The sequence below is a fragment of the Schistocerca piceifrons genome, chromosome 11 (assembly GCF_021461385.2).
Source record: "Schistocerca piceifrons isolate TAMUIC-IGC-003096 chromosome 11, iqSchPice1.1, whole genome shotgun sequence".
In the NCBI taxonomy this organism is placed as follows: domain Eukaryota; kingdom Metazoa; phylum Arthropoda; class Insecta; order Orthoptera; family Acrididae; genus Schistocerca; species Schistocerca piceifrons.
In genome coordinates this window covers 167,509,357-167,527,769 of record NC_060148.1, presented here as the reverse complement: position 1 = coordinate 167,527,769, position 18,413 = coordinate 167,509,357, and the positions used below count along the sequence as shown (strand labels likewise).

The 18,413-nt window shown below is 48.2% G+C and overlaps 2 protein-coding genes across 2 annotated transcripts in view; one reads left to right on the top strand and one right to left on the bottom strand.

Moving 5' to 3' along the window:
* LOC124720288 (ankyrin-1-like) overlaps nucleotides 1-18,413 on the bottom strand; it is a 106,094-nt gene that overhangs the window by 32,656 nt on the left and 55,025 nt on the right. The gene's annotated exons all lie outside the window — the stretch shown is intronic.
* LOC124719864 (glycine-rich cell wall structural protein 1.8-like) lies at nucleotides 340-17,387 on the top strand. The gene is made up of 3 exons (XM_047245047.1): nucleotides 340-375; nucleotides 2,991-4,357; nucleotides 17,276-17,387. Exons 1-3 carry the CDS (start codon nucleotides 340-342, stop codon nucleotides 17,385-17,387), a joined length of 1,515 nt encoding a protein of 504 aa, XP_047101003.1.

Sequence of the window (18,413 nt, the reverse complement as noted above, 5' to 3'; positions counted from 1 at the left end):
AAGCCTTCAGTATTTCATTAATTGTCTCAAATTCACTGACATTACAGTGAGCAATACGTTTATTTACAAATTCTTGGTGAAACTCACCAAGAGGTGCCAGTTTATCTGCAGACCTTCGTTCAATTCTTGTTTCTATATTTGTCAAACCTATCGCTCTAAGAACAAAACGGAAACATTTATAATATATAAAGTGCTCCGAAAAGAGCATGAATTTCTTCTACTGAAGTGTCTTTGCAATCGCGAGGTCTAGAATAGTTGGTATCACTACGTTTCTCCCAATCCATCTGTTGGTATGAGCTACAATTTCTTCTATTATATTTTTAATAACAAAAAGACAAAATGCATCTGCACTTTTGGCAATCAGTTTTTGGCCCGGTAAAGTCCTGATAATATTTTAGCATTTGTTTTCCCTGTAGTTATGGGCTGCCTAATACAAAGAGTTTCACCGTCTTTTCCAGTATAAAATGTAACATGTGCCGCTGTTTTCTGGCTGTCTTGTTCCTGTGACTGTTCAGATTCACTACTGTGATTGTCAGCTTCAACAATTTCCTCTTCCATATCAAAATCATCTTCAGATTCGTCACAAGTCAACTCATCTTCCGAAATTTCCGCTAGAATTCGTAGCATTTCTTCAGTATCCCCTACAATATCACTTTCGCTGGAAATATAGTGTATCTATAAAACAACAAAATAACTCTCTAAACAAGAATAAATGATGAACACGTGTGGTTTTTTAGGGGTTTTACGGCGTAAAATATATAAGGTCATAAGCGCCCAGTATAGAACCATAGAATACTGGGACCGCGAGGGTAGAAAACTGTTTCGAGGTCCAGTACAGAAAGGAAGAGAAAACAAATCTAAAACGTCAAGACGTTACGGAAGAGTATCTAAAAGACGTCGGCAAGAGACCAGAATCACGAGGTAGAAGTCAAATCTCTTCGTCATATTACTGCTTTTAAAAAAACTTAAAACGCGAGCCACAGCTAGCATGTCTGGCAAAGCGAGCGGCAGCCCGACCCTGAGACGTAAGTGGCTAAAATAGGGGCAGAGGATCAGGAAATTTCTGACTGTTAATGGCTGGCTACACAGAGGACAGCTGGGTGCAGGGTCGCCACTCAACAAGTGGCGGCGGCTAAAGCGGCAGTGCCGGATTCACAACCGAGCTAACATTACTTCCTCATGGCGAGATGGATGGGAGGAAGTCGACCAGGCTGTTGGGAGAGGTTTCATTTCTGAGTTTGTTCCCATGAAGGGAGCACCAATGGTCATGCGAAAGTGACGTGACACGCCGATAGAGGAAAGTACGAATATATTGCGATGGAACAGAGTAAGGGGCGGGCCGACAGATATGGACTGCGGCGTTGGCTGCAGCATCAGCAACATCATTCCCAGTCACACCAACATGGCCAGGAACCCACATGAACATCACTTGGGCTCCCCCATCCAGGAACAAATGGGGGAAGTCCTGGATCCGTCGAACGATGGGGTGGACTGGATCTGGATCATCCAGACTCTGAAGGGCACTGAGGGAGTAGGAGCAGATCACACAGTGAGTGAGCTGGTGCCTCTGGAAGTAGTGAACAGCCTGATAGAGGGCAAAAAGCTGTAAAAATTGTGCACTGGTCGAGAAGGCAGTATTGAAACTTATCATTCTCGATGACAAAAGCGCAGCCAACACCGCTGACGGACTATGAACCACCAGTGTACAAGAATATGCTATCGGCAAGTTGTGAGCGAAGTTCGAGAAATTTGCAGCGATAGGTCAACTCTGGAGTAGAATCCTTCGGGAACGAGCTGAGGTCAATATGAACACCAACCTGTGCCTGAAGCCAAGGTGGTGAAGGGCTCTCACCCATTCTGAAAGTGGCATTAAGTGTGAACTGCGGCTGCTGAAGCAGGTGACGAAAACAGATGTCGGAGGCCACAGAGAAGAAACGTACGTACATCTCGTATTGGCGGTCAAGAATGTCATCAGAAAAAGGTCAAACGTTGGGTGGCCTCACATGGAAGAAAGTCAACATGCATACCTACTGAGTGGGATTTCGCGCCAGTATGACAGTGGTTGTTCACCGGCTTCTGCGTGGAGACTCTCAACTGGGCTAGTACAGAAGGCACCAGTGGCGAGGCGGATCCTCAAATGACAATGCAGTGGGGAGAAGGACGTGGACAGGCGCCCTCCTGTGCACCCCTGCTACAGGAGACACACTTTGCTGCGATTTTACATGACCTGCTGGTAGGACTGAACTGGTGGCATTTATAACACCGCAATGCATTGGGAATGTAAGGTCGCACACAGATGACCTCATAGCCTGCCTTTATCCTAGTAGGAAGTGTTAATTGATTGAAAGTCAGGAACAATATGTGAGAGGGCACCAAATCGACACTTCCTTCTTCATAACTCGATGAACAGCAGTAACGCCCTGATCCAATAGTTATTTCGTCCTACGTCAAACCATCTAACAGCCAGGTGTCATAACACCGTGGGACATGAAGAAACATTGAGGCAGAAAGAGAAGGAAAACCAGTCATTGTGATGAAGTCCCCGATGATTGCCATTGTCTCCCATGGCACGCTCCTTCCAGGCAGAGGACCTCTAAAGGGGAGCCCCCCCCCCAACTTAGGTGATTGTCCTCAGCTCAGGTCACACCTGAACGACAGGCAGAAGGACCAATCAGCAGGAGAGGAAGGTAACAGCTCAGGCAATCAGCCCTCCCTGGGCCTGGCCTATATCAGAGTGTATGTGCGGGCCCTACATCCCAAACTGGAGCTGGGAGTTACCCGTTACAGTCACCTGCCACACGTCAAATGTGTGAGTGGCCGTCATGTGCACACACACAGGGAGGAGAAGAAAAGATAAGAAGAAATAAATGATGGCCCCAAACACCACAGCAGAGGGGGAAAGGGGGCAGTACAGGGGAAAGTGGGCAGTACAAGGTAGGGGAAAGGGGGGGGCCAGTACAGGGCAGGGAAAAGGGGGCGGGGCAGTACAGGGCAGGGGAAAGGGGGCGGGGCAGTACAGGGCAGGGGAAAGGGGGCGGGGCAGTACAGGGCAGGGGAAAGGGGGCGGGGCAGTACAGGGCAGGGGAAAGGGGGCGGGGCAGTACAGGGCAGGGGAAAGGGGGCGGGGCAGTACAGGGCAGGGGAAAGGGGGCGGGGCAGTACAGGGCAGGGGAAAGGGGGCGGGGCTGTACAGGGCAGGGGAAAGGGGGCGGGGCTGTACAGGGCAGGGGAAAGGGGGCGGGGCTGTACAGGGCAGGGGAAAGGGGGCGGGGCTGTACAGGGCAGGGGAAAGGGGGCGGGGCTGTACAGGGCAGGGGAAAGGGGGCGGGGCTGTACAGGGCAGGGGAAAGGGGGCGGGGCTGTACAGGGCAGGGGAAAGGGGGCGGGGCTGTACAGGGCAGGGGAAAGGGGGCGGGGCTGTACAGGGCAGGGGAAAGGGGGCGGGGCTGTACAGGGCAGGGGAAAGGGGGCGGGGCTGTACAGGGCAGGGGAAAGGGGGCGGGGCTGTACAGGGCAGGGGAAAGGGGGCGGGGCTGTACAGGGCAGGGGAAAGGGGGCGGGGCTGTACAGGGCAGGGGAAAGGGGGCGGGGCTGTACAGGGCAGGGGAAAGGGGGCGGGGCTGTACAGGGCAGGGGAAAGGGGGCGGGGCTGTACAGGGCAGGGGAAAGGGGGCGGGGCTGTACAGGGCAGGGGAAAGGGGGCGGGGCTGTACAGGGCAGGGGAAAGGGGGCGGGGCTGTACAGGGCAGGGGAAAGGGGGCGGGGCTGTACAGGGCAGGGGAAAGGGGGCGGGGCTGTACAGGGCAGGGGAAAGGGGGCGGGGCTGTACAGGGCAGGGGAAAGGGGGCGGGGCTGTACAGGGCAGGGGAAAGGGGGCGGGGCTGTACAGGGCAGGGGAAAGGGGGCGGGGCTGTACAGGGCAGGGGAAAGGGGGCGGGGCTGTACAGGGCAGGGGAAAGGGGGCGGGGCTGTACAGGGCAGGGGAAAGGGGGCGGGGCTGTACAGGGCAGGGGAAAGGGGGCGGGGCTGTACAGGGCAGGGGAAAGGGGGCGGGGCTGTACAGGGCAGGGGAAAGGGGGCGGGGCTGTACAGGGCAGGGGAAAGGGGGCGGGGCTGTACAGGGCAGGGGAAAGGGGGCGGGGCTGTACAGGGCAGGGGAAAGGGGGCGGGGCTGTACAGGGCAGGGGAAAGGGGGCGGGGCTGTACAGGGCAGGGGAAAGGGGGCGGGGCTGTACAGGGCAGGGGAAAGGGGGCGGGGCTGTACAGGGCAGGGGAAAGGGGGCGGGGGCTGTACAGGGCAGGGGAAAGGGGGCGGGGGCTGTACAGGGCAGGGGAAAGGGGGCGGGGGCTGTACAGGGCAGGGGAAAGGGGGGGGGCTGTACAGGGCAGGGGAAAGGGGGGGGCTGTACAGGGCAGGGGAAAGGGGGGGGGGCTGTACAGGGCAGGGGAAAGGGCGGGGGGCTGTACAGGGCAGGGGAAAGGGGGGGGGCTGTACAGGGCAGGGGAAAGGGGGGGGGCTGTACAGGGCAGGGGAAAGGGGGCAGTACAGGGGAGGGGAAAGGGGGGTAGTACAGTGGAGGGGAAAGGGGGCAGTACAGTGGAGGGGAAAGGGGGCAATACAGGGGAGGGGAAAGGGGGCAATACAGGGGAGGGGAAAGGGGGCAATACAGGGGAGGGGAAAGGGGGCAATACAGGGGAGGGGAAAGGGGGCAATACAGGGGAGGGGAAAGGGGGCAATACAGGGGAGGGGAAAGGGGGCAATACAGGGGAGGGGAAAGGGGGCAGTACAGGGGAGGGGAAAGGGGGCAGTACAGGGGAGGGGAAAGGGGGCAGTACAGGGGAGGGGAAAGGGGGCAGTACAGGGGAGGGGAAAGGGGGCAGTACAGGGGAGAATAGTCCTACAAGCAAACCAATGCAAAAGAGCCTTAAGAGCCCATGAAGGCATGAGACATCGCCCGAAGAGAGGGGAAAAGGACAGGAAAAGAGGAGACAAACAGTACAGAAAGAGAAAAGGGGGCTGTACAGGATAGAGGAAAGGGGGCTGTACCGTGGTCTAGGGGTAGCGTCTTTGATTCATAATCAAAACGGGTTCGATCCCTGCCACTGCCTAAATTTTGATAAATAATCAGCATTGGCGGCCAAAGACTTCCGGCATAAGAAGTCACCCTCATTCTGCCAACGGCCTTGTCAAAGAGGGCGGAGGAGCGGACAGAGGTTCAGGGCACTCTTGTCCTAGGGGTGGGAAATTGCCGCTACAGGCGGAAGAATCAGCAATGATCAACGACATGAGGATGCAGAAGGCAATGGAAACCACTGCATTAAAGACACGTAACGTGTATCCACAGGATGTGTGGCCTGTATTTGAAGAAGTGTCATGATGATCTCTCCGTTGGCAAAAGATTCTGGAATAGTCCCCCATTCGGATCTCCAGAAGGGGACTGCCAAGGGGGAGGTTACCATGAGAAAAAGATTGAATAATCAACGAAAGGATAACGTTCTATGAGTCGGGGCATGGAATCTCAGAAGCTTGAATGTGGTAGGGAAAATAGAAAATCCGAAAAGGGAAATGCAAAGGCTCAATCTAGATATAGTAGGAGTCAGTGAAGTGAAGTGGAAGGAAGACAAGGATTTCTGGTCAGATGAGTATCGGGTAATATCAAGAGCAGCAGAAAATGGTATAACAGGTGTAGGATTCGTTATAAATAGGAAGGTAGGGCAGAGGGTGTGTTACTGTGAACAGTTCAGTGACCGGGTTGTCCTAATCAGAATCGACAGCAGACCAACACCGACAACGATAGTTCAGGTATACATGCCGACGTCGCTAGCTGAAGATGAACAGATAGAGAAAGTGTATGAGGATATTGAAAGGGTAATGTAGTATTTAAAGGGGGACGAAAATCTAATAGTCATGGACGACTGGAATGCAGTTGTAGGGGAAGGAGTAGAAGAAAAGATTACAGGAGAATATGGGCTTGGGACAAGGAATGAGAGAGGAGAAAGACTAATTGAGTTCTGTAACAAGTTTCAGCTAGTAATAGCGAATACCCTGTTCAAGAATCACAAGAGGAGGTGGTATACTTGGATAAGGCCGGGAGATACGGGATGATTTCAATTAGATTACATCATGGTCAGACAGAGATTCCGAAATCAGATGCTGGACTGTAAGGCGTACCCAGGAGCAGATATAGACTCAGATCACAATATAGTAGTGATGAAGAGTAGGCTGAAGTTCAAGACATTAGTCAGGAAGAATCAATACGCAAAGAAGTGGGATACGGAAGTACTAAGGAATGACGAGATACGTTTGAAGTTCTCTAACGCTATAGATACAGCAATTAGGAACAGCGCAGTCGGCAGTACAGTTGTAGTGGAATGGACATCAATAAAAAGGGCCATCACAGAAGTTGGGAAGTAAAACATAGGTACAAACAAGGTAGCTGCGAAGAAACCATGGGTAAGAGAAGAAATACTTCAGTTCACTGATGAAAGGAGGAAGTACAAACATGTTCCGGGAAAATCAGGAATACAGAAATGCAAGTCGCTGAGGAATGAAATAAATAGGAAGTGCAGGGAAGCTAAGACGAAATGGCTGCAGGAACAACCTTTGGTGACATTAAAAGCAACGGTGGTAACATTAAGAGTGCAACGGGAATTCCACTGTTAAATGCAGAGGACAGAGCAGATAGGTGGAAAGAGTACACTGAAAGCCTCTATGAGGGTGAAGATTTGTCTGCTGTGATAGAAGAAGAAACAGGAGTCGATTTAGAAGAGATAGGGGATCCAGTATTAGATTCGGAATTTAAAAGGGCTTTGGAGCACTTACGGTCAAATACGGCAGAACGGATAGATAACATTCCATCAGAATTTCTAAAATCATTTGGGGAAGTGGTAACAAAACGACTATTCATGTTGGTGTGTAGAATATATGAGTCTGGCGACATACCATCTGACTTTCGGAAAAGCATCATCCACACAATTCTGAATACAGCAAGAGCTGACATGTGCGAGAATTATCGGACAATCAGTTTAACAGCTCATGCATCGAAGCTGCTTACAAGAATAATATACAGAAGAGTGGAAAAGAAAATTGAGAATGCGCTAGGTGACGATCAGTTTGGCTTTAGGAAAAGTAAAGAGACGAGAGAGGCAATTCTGACGTTACGGCTAATAATGGAAGCAAGGCTAAAGCAAAATCAAGACACTTTCATAGGATTTGTCGACCTGGAAAAAGCGTTCGACAATATAAAAATGGTACAAGCTGTCCGAGATTCTGAAAAAAGTAGGGGTACGCTATAGGGAGAGACGGGTCATATACAATATGTACAACAACCAAGAGAGAATAATAAGAGTGGACGATCAAGAACGAAGTGCTCGTATTAAGAAGGGTGTAAGACAAGGCTGTAGCCTTTCGCCCCTACTCTTCAATCTGTACATCGAGGAAGCAATGATGGAAATAAAAGAAAGGTTCAGGAGTGGAATTAAAATACAAGGTGAAAGGATATCAATGATACGATTCGCTGATGACATTGCTATCCTGAGTGAAAGTGAAGAAGAATTAAATGATCTACTGAACGGAATGAACAGTCTAATGAGTACACAGTATGATTTGAGAGTAAATCGGAGAAAGATGAAGGTAATGAGAAGTAGCAGAAATGAGTACAACGAGAAACTTAACATCAGGATTGATGGTCACGAAGTCAATGAAGTTAAGGAATTCTGCTACCTAGGCAGTGAAATAACCAATGACGGATGGAGCAAGGAGGACATCAAAAGCAGACTCGCTATGGAAAAAAAGGCATTTCTGGCCAAGAGAAGTATATTAATATCAAATGTTGTTGTTGTGGTCTTCAGTCCTGAGACTGGTTTGATGCAGCTCTCCATGCTACTCTATCCTGTGCAAGCTTTTTCATCTCCCAGTACCTACTGCAACCTACATCCTTCTGAATCTGCTTAGTGTATTCATCTCTTGGTCTCCCTCTACGATTTTTACCCTCCACGCTGCCCTCCAATACTAAATTGGTGATCCCTTGATGCCTCAGAACATGTCCTACCAACCGATCCCTTCTTCTGGTCAAGTTGTGCCACAAACTTCTCTTCTCCCCAATCCTATTCAATACTTCCTCATTAGTTATGTGATCTACCCATCTAATCTTCTGCATTCTTCTGTAGCACCACATTTCGAAAGCTTCTATTCTCTTCTTGTCCAAACTATTTATCGTCCATGTTTCACTTCCATACATGGCTACACTCCATACGAATACTTTCAGAAATGACTTCCTGACACTTAAATCAATAGTGGATGTTAACAAACTTCTCTTCTTCAGAAACGCTTTCCTTGCCATTGCCAGCCTACATTTTATATCCTCTCTACTTCGACCATCATCAGTTATTTTGCTCCCCAAATAGCAAAACTCCTTTACTACTTTAAGTGCCTCATTTCCTAATCTAATTCCCTCAGCATCACTCGACTTAATTAGACTACATTCCATTATCCTTGTTTTGCTTTTGTTGATGTTCATCTTATATCATCCTTTCAAGACACTGTCCATTCCATTCAACTGATCTTCCAAGTCCTTTGCTATCTCTGACAGAATTACAATGTCATCGGCGAACCTCAAAGTTTTTCTTTCTTCTCCATGAATTTTAATACCTACTCCGAATTTTTCTTTTGTTTCCTTTACTGCTTGCTCAATATACAGATTGAACAACATCGGGGAGAGGCTACAATCCTGTCTTACTCCCTTCCCAACCACTGCTTCCCTTTCATGTCCCTCGACTCTTATAACTGCTATCTGGTTTCTGTACAAATTGTAAGTAGCCTTTCGCTCCCTGTATTTTACCCCTGCCACCTTTAGAATTTGAAAGAGAGTATTCCAGTCAACATTGTCACAAGCTTTCTCTAAGTCTACAAATGCTAGAAACGTAGGTTTGCCTTTTCTTAATCTTTCTTCTAAGATAAGTCGTAAGGTCAGTATTGCCTCACGTGTTCCAGTGTTTCTACGGAATCCAAACTGATCTTCCCCGAGGTTGGCTTCTACTAGTTTTTCCATTCGTCTGTAAAGAATTCGTGTTAGTATTTTGCAGCTGTGACTTATTAAGCTGATAGTTCGGTAATTTTCACATCTGTCAACACCTGCTTTCTTTGGGATTGGAATTATTATATTCTTCTTGAAGTCTGAGGGTATTTCGCCTGTTTCATACATCTTGCTCACCAGATGGTAGAGTTTTGTCAGGACTGGCTCTCCCACGGCCGTCAGTAGTTCCAATGGAATATTGTCTACTCCGGGGGCCTTGTTTCGACTCAGGTCTTTCAGTGCTCTGTCAAACTCTTCACGCAGTATCATATCTCCCATTTCATCTTCATCTACATCCTCTTCCATTTCCATAATATTGTCCTCAAGTACATCGCCCTTGTATAGACCCTCTATATACTCCTTCCACCTTTCTGCTTTCCCTTCTTTGCTTAGAACTGGGTTTCCATCTGAGCTCTTGATATTCATACAAGTCGTTCTCTTATCTCCAAAGGTCTCTTTAATTTTCCTGTAGGCGGTATCTATCTTACCCCTAGTGAGATAGGCCTCTACATCCTTACATTTGTCCTCTAGCCATCCCTGCTTAGCCATTTTGCACTTCCTGTCGATCTCATTTTTGAGACGTTTGTATTCCTTTTTGCCTGTTTCAATTACTGCATTTTTATATTTTCTCCTTTCATCAATTAAATTCAATATTTCTTCTGTTACCCAAGGATTTCTACTAGCCCTCGTCTTTTTACCTACTTGATCCTCTGCTGCCTTCACTACTTCATCCCTCAAAGCTACCCATTCTTCTTCTACTGTATTTATTTCCCCCATTCCAGTCAATTGCTCCCTTATGCTCTCCCTGAATCTGTGTACAACCTCTGGTTCTTTTAGTTTATCCAGGTCCCATCTCCTTAAATTCCCACCTTTTTGCAGTTTCTTCAGTTTTAATCTACAGGTCATAACCAATAGATTGTGGTCAGAGTCCACATCTGCCCCTGGAAATGTCTTACAATTTAAAACCTGGTTCCTAAATCTCTGTCTTACCATTATATAATCTATCTGATACCTTTTAGTATCTCCAGGGTTCTTCCATGTATACAACCTTCTTTCATGATTCTTAAACCAAGTGTTAGTTATGATTATGTTGTGCTCTGTGCAAAATTTTACCAGGCGGCTTCCTCTTTCATTTCTGTCCCCCAATCCATATTCACCTACTATGTTTTCTTCTCTTCCTTTTCCTACACTCGAATTCCAGTCACCCATGACTATTAAATTTTCGTCTCCCTTGACAATCTGCATAATTTCTTTTATTTCATCATACATTTCTTCAATTTCTTCGTCATCTGCAGAGCTAGTTGGCATATGAACTTGTACTACTGTAGTAGGTGTGGGCTTCGTATCTATCTTGGCCACAATAATGCGTTCACTATGCTGTTTGTAGTAGCTTACCCGCATTTCTATTTTCCTATTCATTATTAAACCTACTCCTGCATTACCCCTATTTGATTTTGTGTTTATAACCCTGTAGTCACCTGACCAGAAGTCTTGTTCCTCCTGCCACCGAACTTCACTAATTCCCACTATATCTAACTTCAACCTATCCATTTCCCTTTTTAAATTTTGTAACCTACCTGCCCGATTAAGGGATCTGACATTCCACGCTCCGATCCGTAGAACGCCAGTTTTCTTTCTCCTGATAACGACATCCTCTTGAGTAGTCTCCGCCCGGAGATCCGAATGGGGGACTATTTTACCTCCGGAATATTTTACCCAAGAGGACGCCATCATCATGTAATCATACAGTAAAGCTGCATGCCCTCGGGAAAAATTACGGCTGTAGTTTCCCCTTGCTTTCAGCCGTTCCCAGTACCAGCACAGCAAGGCCGTTTTGGTTATTGTTACAAGGCCAGATCAGTCAATCATCCAGACTCTTGCCCTTGCAACTACTGAAAAGGCTGCTGCCCCTCTTCAGGAACCACACGTTTGTCTGGCCTCTCAACAGATACCCCTCCGTTGTGGTTGCACCTACGGTACGGCTATCTGTATCGCTGAGGCACGCAAGCCTCCCCACCAACGGCAAGGTCCATGGTTCATGGTTCATGGTTCATGGGGGGGGGGGGGTAATATCAAATACCGGCCTTAATTTGAGGAAGAAATTTCTGAGGATGTACGTCTGGAGTACAGCATTGTATGGTAGTGAAACATGGACTGTGGGGGGGAGGGGGGGGGGGGGGAAACCGGAACAGAAGAGAATCGAAGCATTTGAGATGTGGTGCTATAGATGAATGTTGAAAATTAGGTGGACTGATAAGGTAAAGAATGAGGAGGTTCTACGCAGAATCAGAGAGGAAAGGAACATGTGGAAAACACTGATAAGGAGAAGGGACAGGATGATAGGACATCTGCTAAGACATGAGGGAATGACTTCCATGGTACTAGAGGGAGCTGTAGAGGGCAAAAACTGTAGAGGAAGACAGAGATTGGAATACGTCAAGCAAATAATTGAGGACGTAGGTTGCAAGTGCTACTCTGAGATGAAGAGGTTAGCACAGAAAAGAAATTCGTGGCAGGCCGCATCAAACCAGTCAGTAGACTGATGACTTAACGGAGGGAAAAGGTGGTTGTACAGGGGGAGGGGAAAGGGGGCTGTACGGGGGAGGGGAAAGGGGGCTGTACAGGGGGAGGGGAAAGGGGGCTGTACAGGGGGAGGGGAAAGGGGGCTGTACGGGGGAGGAGAAAGGGGACTGTACGGGGGAGGGGAAAGGGGACTGTACGGGGGAGGGGAAAAGGGCTGTACAGGGGGAGGGGAAAGGGGGCTGTACGGGGGAGGGGAAAGGGGGCTGTACGGGAGAGGGGAAAGTAATTAAATAATAAATATTCGCCACAGTGAGAGCAGCAAAATAGGTTGTGCCAGACAGGAGGTGTGGCAGAGCAGTGGCAGGGTACTCTGCATCGACAGCCAATGCTCGAGCAGAAAGCGTCTGACTGTACACAGGCATACCAACTAACTCGCGTAAGTGCTTCTCACATCTGCAGAAACATTTCTCCCACCTAACTCACAGAAACGCTTCTCCCACCTAACTCACAGTAACGCTTCTCCCACCTAACTCACAGTAACGCTTCTCCCACCTAACTCACAGTAACGCTTCTCCCACCTAACTCACAGTAACGCTTCTCCCACCTAACTCACAGTAACGCTTCTCCCACCTAACTCACAGTAACGCTTCTCCCACCTAACTCACAGTAACGCTTCTCCCACCTAACTCACAGTAACGCTTCTCCCACCTAACTCACAGTAACGCTTCTCCCACCTAACTCACAGTAACGCTTCTCCCACCTAACTCACAGTAACGCTTCTCCCACCTAACTCACAGTAACGCTTCTCCCACCTAACTCACAGTAACGCTTCTCCCACCTAACTCACAGTAACGCTTCTCCCACCTAACTCACAGTAACGCTTCTCCCACCTAACTCACAGTAACGCTTCTCCCACCTAACTCACAGTAACGCTTCTCCCACCTAACTCACAGTAACGCTTCTCCCACCTAACTCACAGTAACGCTTCTCCCACCTAACTCACAGTAACGCTTCTCCCACCTAACTCACAGTAACGCTTCTCCCACCTAACTCACAGTAACGCTTCTCCCACCTAACTCATGGAAATGCTTCTCCCATGTAACTTGCAGAAACGGTTCTCCCATCTAAGGCAGTGTCCTACGTGAGCGACAGAAGTGAGCGACAGTGGGCGACTTCTGGATACGCGACAGTCCAGCGACAAGCAGCAACAACGGGCGAAAACCTTGGGTGTCCTGCTTGCGAACGACGATGTCGCGCTACAAGATGGCTGCGTAGAGCCAACCAGCTGTTACTATAAAACGGCGTCCTTAACCTGTAGAATACTGTAGCTGGGGAGTAACGCTACAGAATTAGGTTTACATAAGAAAATAAAGCGAAAAGGAATGCTGTGCATGAAATTTACAAAAAGAGGAGTCTCCATGGAGAATTTCGTAAGTATCGTCAACTACAAAGATCACCAGACATGTTCTTCGAATACATGTGAATGTGCGGAGGAGCATTCGACTGTGTCATCAATAAATTAAATACGAATGTTTTTTTACATGATCAAGAACTTTTAACAGCCAATAAATGCGGAGGAATGACTTTTACATGACTAACTGCGCTAAATACAAACGTAAGGATACAGTTTGATAAGATCGAGTAGTAGCTAGCTGTGGTGGAGGGGTAGCATATGCAGTTCATAAGTATGTGTGAGGAAAAGGGTCCTGGGTTCGATTCCCGCCAGTTCTTATATTTTTACCGACTCAGCTACGATTCTGTATATTAAGTTTTATGTATACTGTTTACATTGCATCACTATTTTGAAGGTCTTGCCAAAGAACTTGATCTTCACACCTATCGCAGTATATCACACACATTTAATTTTACATATATTTGATGTTGCGAACGTAATTCATCAGCAGTCAATGTGAAGGCCAAGCGTTTCATTTACTCTAAACAATCTGTAAAAGGAAAGATTACAAAATTTTTGAAAAGAAAGTAAAAACGTTTTGTGTAATAATTTGTCTAAAAGTATCAACTAAAAAATATTAGATAACCGTTTGGTGCACCTCATTTTCTGTTCATGATTTCGAGCATCATTCAAAGGCGCGTAGAGCGTACGTTTCTCTGATCTACTTATTTCTTTTACACAAATAATGTTATAAAATATTTCGCTAATTTCTTCCATTTTCGACATTTAAATACCGCACCAATGTATACTTTTATGTGCAAAATAGCTAGGTGCCGGCCGTGGTGGTCTAGCGGTTCTAGGCGCTTCAGGCCGGAACCGCACGACTGCTGCGGTCGCAGGTTCAAATCCTGTCTCGGGCATGGATGTGTGTGATGGTCTTAGGTTAGTTAGGTTTAAGTAGTTCTAAGTTCTAGGGGACTGATTATCTCAGATGTTAAGTCCGATAGTGCTCAGAGCCATTTGAACGATTTGAGCCAAAATACACTCCTGGAAATTGAAATAAGAACACGGTGAATTCATTGTCCCAGGAAGGGGAAACTTTATTGACACATTCCTGGGGTCAGATACATCACATGATCACACTGACAGAACCACAGGCACATAGACACAGGCAACAGAGCATGCACAATGTCGGCACTAGTACAGTGTATATCCACCTTTCGCAGCAATGCAGGCTGCTATTCTCCCATGGAGACGATCGTAGAGATGCTGGATGTAGTCCTGTGGAACGGCTTGCCATGCCATTTCCACCTGGCGCCTCAGTTGGACCAGCGTTCATGCTGGACGTGCAGACCGCGTGAGACGACGCCTCATCCAGTCCCAAACATGCTCAATGGGGGACAGATCCGGAGATCTTGCTGGCCAGGGTAGTTGACTTACACCTTCTAGAGCACGTTGGGTGGCACGGGATACCACTGGAGGCGGGCTGCACGATGTTGGGGCGTGAGCGGAAGACCGCCTAACGGTGTGCGGGACCGTAGCCCAGCTTCATGGAGACGGTTGCGAATGGTCCTCGCCGATACCCCAGGAGCAACAGTGTCCCTAATTTGCTGGGAAGTGGCGGTGCGGTCCCCTACGGCACTGCGTAGGATCCTACGGTCTTGGCGTGCATCCGTGCGTCGCTGCGGTCCGGTCCCAGGTCGACGGGCACGTGCACCTTCCGCCGACCACTGGCGACAACATCGATGTACTGTGGAGACCTCACGCCCCACGTGTTGAGCAATTCGGCGGTACGTCCACCCGGCCTCCCGCATGCCCACTATACGCCCTCGCTCAAAGTCCGTCAACTGCACATACGGTTCACGTCCACGCTGTCGCGGCATGCTACCAGTGTTAAAGACTGCGATGGAGCTCCGTATGCCACGGCAAACTGGCTGACACTGACGGCGGCGGTGCACAAATGCTGTGCAGCTAGCGCCATTCGACGGCCAACACCGCGGTTCCTGGTGTGTCCGCTGTGCCGTGCGTGTGATCGTTGCTTGTACAGCCCTCTCGCAGTGTCCGGAGCAAGTATGGTGGGTCTGACACACCGGTGTCAATGTGTTCTTTTTTCCATTTCCAGGAGTGTAGCTAGGTCTTGAACAGATGACATTTTTGACACTTCATTTGCAGCAGCTTTTCGTGAAACATTTCAATTTTTCCTCAGCTTATTAATTAAATTTTCGTTCATTACCCTAATTACTTTCAGGCAGTTAAATATTTTCATGCCAAACTAGACCTCATGCTGGTCACTTTGATTCCCCCTTTACCTGTTTCTCTCCCTTTGTTTGGATATGAAAATTTGGACAAAACCTCACAGTGTAAGTTATAGGGAGTCTTGTTTTCGCTCCGCTCACGCGTTTACAAAAACGTATAGAGTGTTAATCACATGATAAAATAGCCCTTTCTGCGTCCTGTCATTTCAAAAATTCATCTTTTCGATATCTCGAACCATTTATGAGATACGACGATTTTTACGACCACTTGATTCCCTAAGCGCAGGAAAGGTTGGGACGCGCCGCGAGCGACCCGTCCGCGGATATCACAACCAATATTTCAAGAGTGAAGAGAGATATCATTCCGATCTCAACTTTTAAATACAAGTTAGATATATTGGTTACGTTTCATACGCAATAATGAATGGCCTTAAATGAACTATACGGAAAGTCTACAGCATGTGAGTTTACCTCTGCAAATTCTTAAAAATTTCGTGTAGCACAGTAACTATGATGAATAACGAAAATAAATTCAGACCTTTATCGAGCAAAGATATCAAGCTTATAAGATGCGGAAGAATGAAACTTTTTCACCAAATAGTTTTCTTAAAATCGGTTGTTAAGTAATTCATAGCTGCCGTCGCGTCCGCTCCACTCATTTGCCAAGAAGACACGTAGCTGTCACTCTGTGTCACGCGTGCTGCAGCCACAAGATTCATACACGTTTGAATTCAAATGTCGCCAGTCGCAGCGGGAGACAGGCAGCGACACAGATGTCGTTCACGTAGGACACTTCTGGAACTACAAAAGTGATGGCATTTCGTCTCTTGAAGCTGTCGCGCACTGTGGCTCACATAGGACACGGCCTAACTCGCAGAAATGCTTCTCGCATCTAACTCAGAGGTATATTTTTCCTAACTCGCAGAAATGATTTTCCGAGCTAACTCGCAGAAATGATTTTCCGAGCTAACTCGCAGAAACGATTTTCCAAGCTAAAAGAAACGATTTTCCAAGCTAACTCACAGAAACGATTTTCCGAGCTAACTCACAGGTACATTTCTCTCACATAACCCCCAGAAATGATTTTCTGAGCTAACTCGCAGATACAAAAAAACTTACTGGCAGATTAAAACTGTGTGCCGGACCGAGACTCGAACTCGGGACCTTTGCCTTTCTTGGGCAAGTGCTCTACCAACAGAGCTACCCAAGTACGACTCACGGCCCGTCCTCACAGCTTTAATTCCGCCAGTACCTCGCCTCCTACCTTCCAAACTTCGCAGAAGCTCTCCTGCGAGCCTTGCAGAACTAGCACTCCTGAAAGAAAGGATATTGCGGAAACATGGCTTAGCCACAGCCTGGTGGTTGTTTCTAGAATGAAGATACATTTCTCCCACCCAACTCACAGAAAGGTTCCTCCCACCTACATCACAGAAATTTTTCTCCCACCTACATCACTGAAATTTTTCTCCCAACTAGCTCGCAGAAATGTTTCTCAAATTTCAGCCTTGCGTCTGCCTCCATGTGATGGAAACAGCAGAAATGATAATGAGACCTCCCTGGTGTGGAAGGTATGTGGCTGGCGGCATTCGTGTGTCGCCTGCTTGTAAATAAGGGAACAGATATGGCTATAGTGTCTTCCTCTGGAAGTTACGAAACTCAGTAGTGTATTTCACAGCTTCATCGCCACTGACGCCAAGGGCACGCAAAGGAGTCTTTTTCCTGGTCTGGGTCTGCTCTTCGGGGTTCCCAGTCAACATTTTTCTGTTTCTGTTCCGCACACTTCCCCTGTCTACTTTCTCTCACCTTCAGTGAGACAGTTTTCTGAAGGACGTATTTGCACATAGCTTCATCCTGCCTGTCCCTAATCAGTTCTTTCGCATCTGGCAACGTCTATTAATGTGAGAAATGCTGAGTTACGCCAGGTCCGAGTCCAGCTCATGCAGCCGACGTGAGCTGCCGCAGCAGTCCTGCGCTCAGACTCACAGTCTGTGGAGAAGGTGTGCTAGTGGTGGGGCGTGTGCCGCTTTCAGGACGCTGGCCAACTGTGGCGTCTCTGCGCCACAGGATGGCCAGCCGAGGCGGTTGGAGGGAAGGTCTCCCAGTAAAGTGGCCTTGAGTCGTGCAACTCAGCGAGTTTCCTGACCGGCAGAGGACGACCTGACACCTCTCTCTGCTCTGTACGTCTCATGCATTGGTACTGGGTGGAGTAAGTTTGCTACGAGACAGCCAGCTGCTTTGGGCACCAAGTGTGCATCCAGTCTGTCGACTCAGTTCACGCTGTAGCGGCGACTTTGGTCGGCCTCGGGCCACTCGTCAGCGCGGTTGTTTCCCACACTGTTGTTTCCCACACTGTTGTTTCCCACACTGTTGTTTCCCACACTGTTGTTTCCCACACTGTTGTTTCCCACACTGTTGTTTCCCACACTGTTGTTTCCCACACTGTTGTTTCCCACACTGTTGTTTCCCACACTGTTGTTTCCCACACTGTTGTTTCCCACACTGTTGTTTCCCACACTGTTGTTTCCCACACTGTTGTTTCCCACACTGTTGTTTCCCACACTGTTGTTTCCCACACTGTTGTTTCCCACACTGTTGTTTCCCACACTGTTGTTTCCCACACTGTTGTTTCCCACACTGTTGTTTCCCACACTGTTGTTTCCCACACTGTTGTTTCCCACACTGTTGTTTCCCACACTGTTGTTTCCCACACTGTTGTTTCCCACACTGTTGTTTCCCACACTGTTGTTTCCCACACTGTTGTTTCCCACACTGTTGTTTCCCACACTGTTGTTTCCCACACTGTTGTTTCCCACACTGTTGTTTCCCACACTGTTGTTTCCCACACTGTTGTTTCCCACACTGTTGTTTCCCACACTGTTGTTTCCCACACTGTTGTTTCCCACACTGTTGTTTCCCACACTGTTGTTTCCCACACTGTTGTTTCCCACACTGTTGTTTCCCACACTGTTGTTTCCCACACTGTTGTTTCCCACACTGTTGTTTCCCACACTGTTGTTTCCCACACTGTTGTTTCCCACACTGTTGTTTCCCACACTGTTGTTTCCCACACTGTTGTTTCCCACACTGTTGTTTCCCACACTGTTGTTTCCCACACTGTTGTTTCCCACACTGTTGTTTCCCACACTGTTGTTTCCCACACTGTTGTTT

Coding starts and splice junctions, on each gene's coding strand:
- LOC124719864 (XM_047245047.1), top strand. CDS start 340: ATGCATCTGCACTTTTGGCAATCAGTTTTTGGCCCG. Junction 376..2,990: donor GGCAATCAGTTTTTGGCCCG/GTAAAGTCCTGA, acceptor GGGGCAGTACAG/GGCAGGGGAAAGGGGGCGGG. Junction 4,358..17,275: donor GGGGGCGGGGGCTGTACAGG/GCAGGGGAAAGG, acceptor TGCCGCTTTCAG/GACGCTGGCCAACTGTGGCG.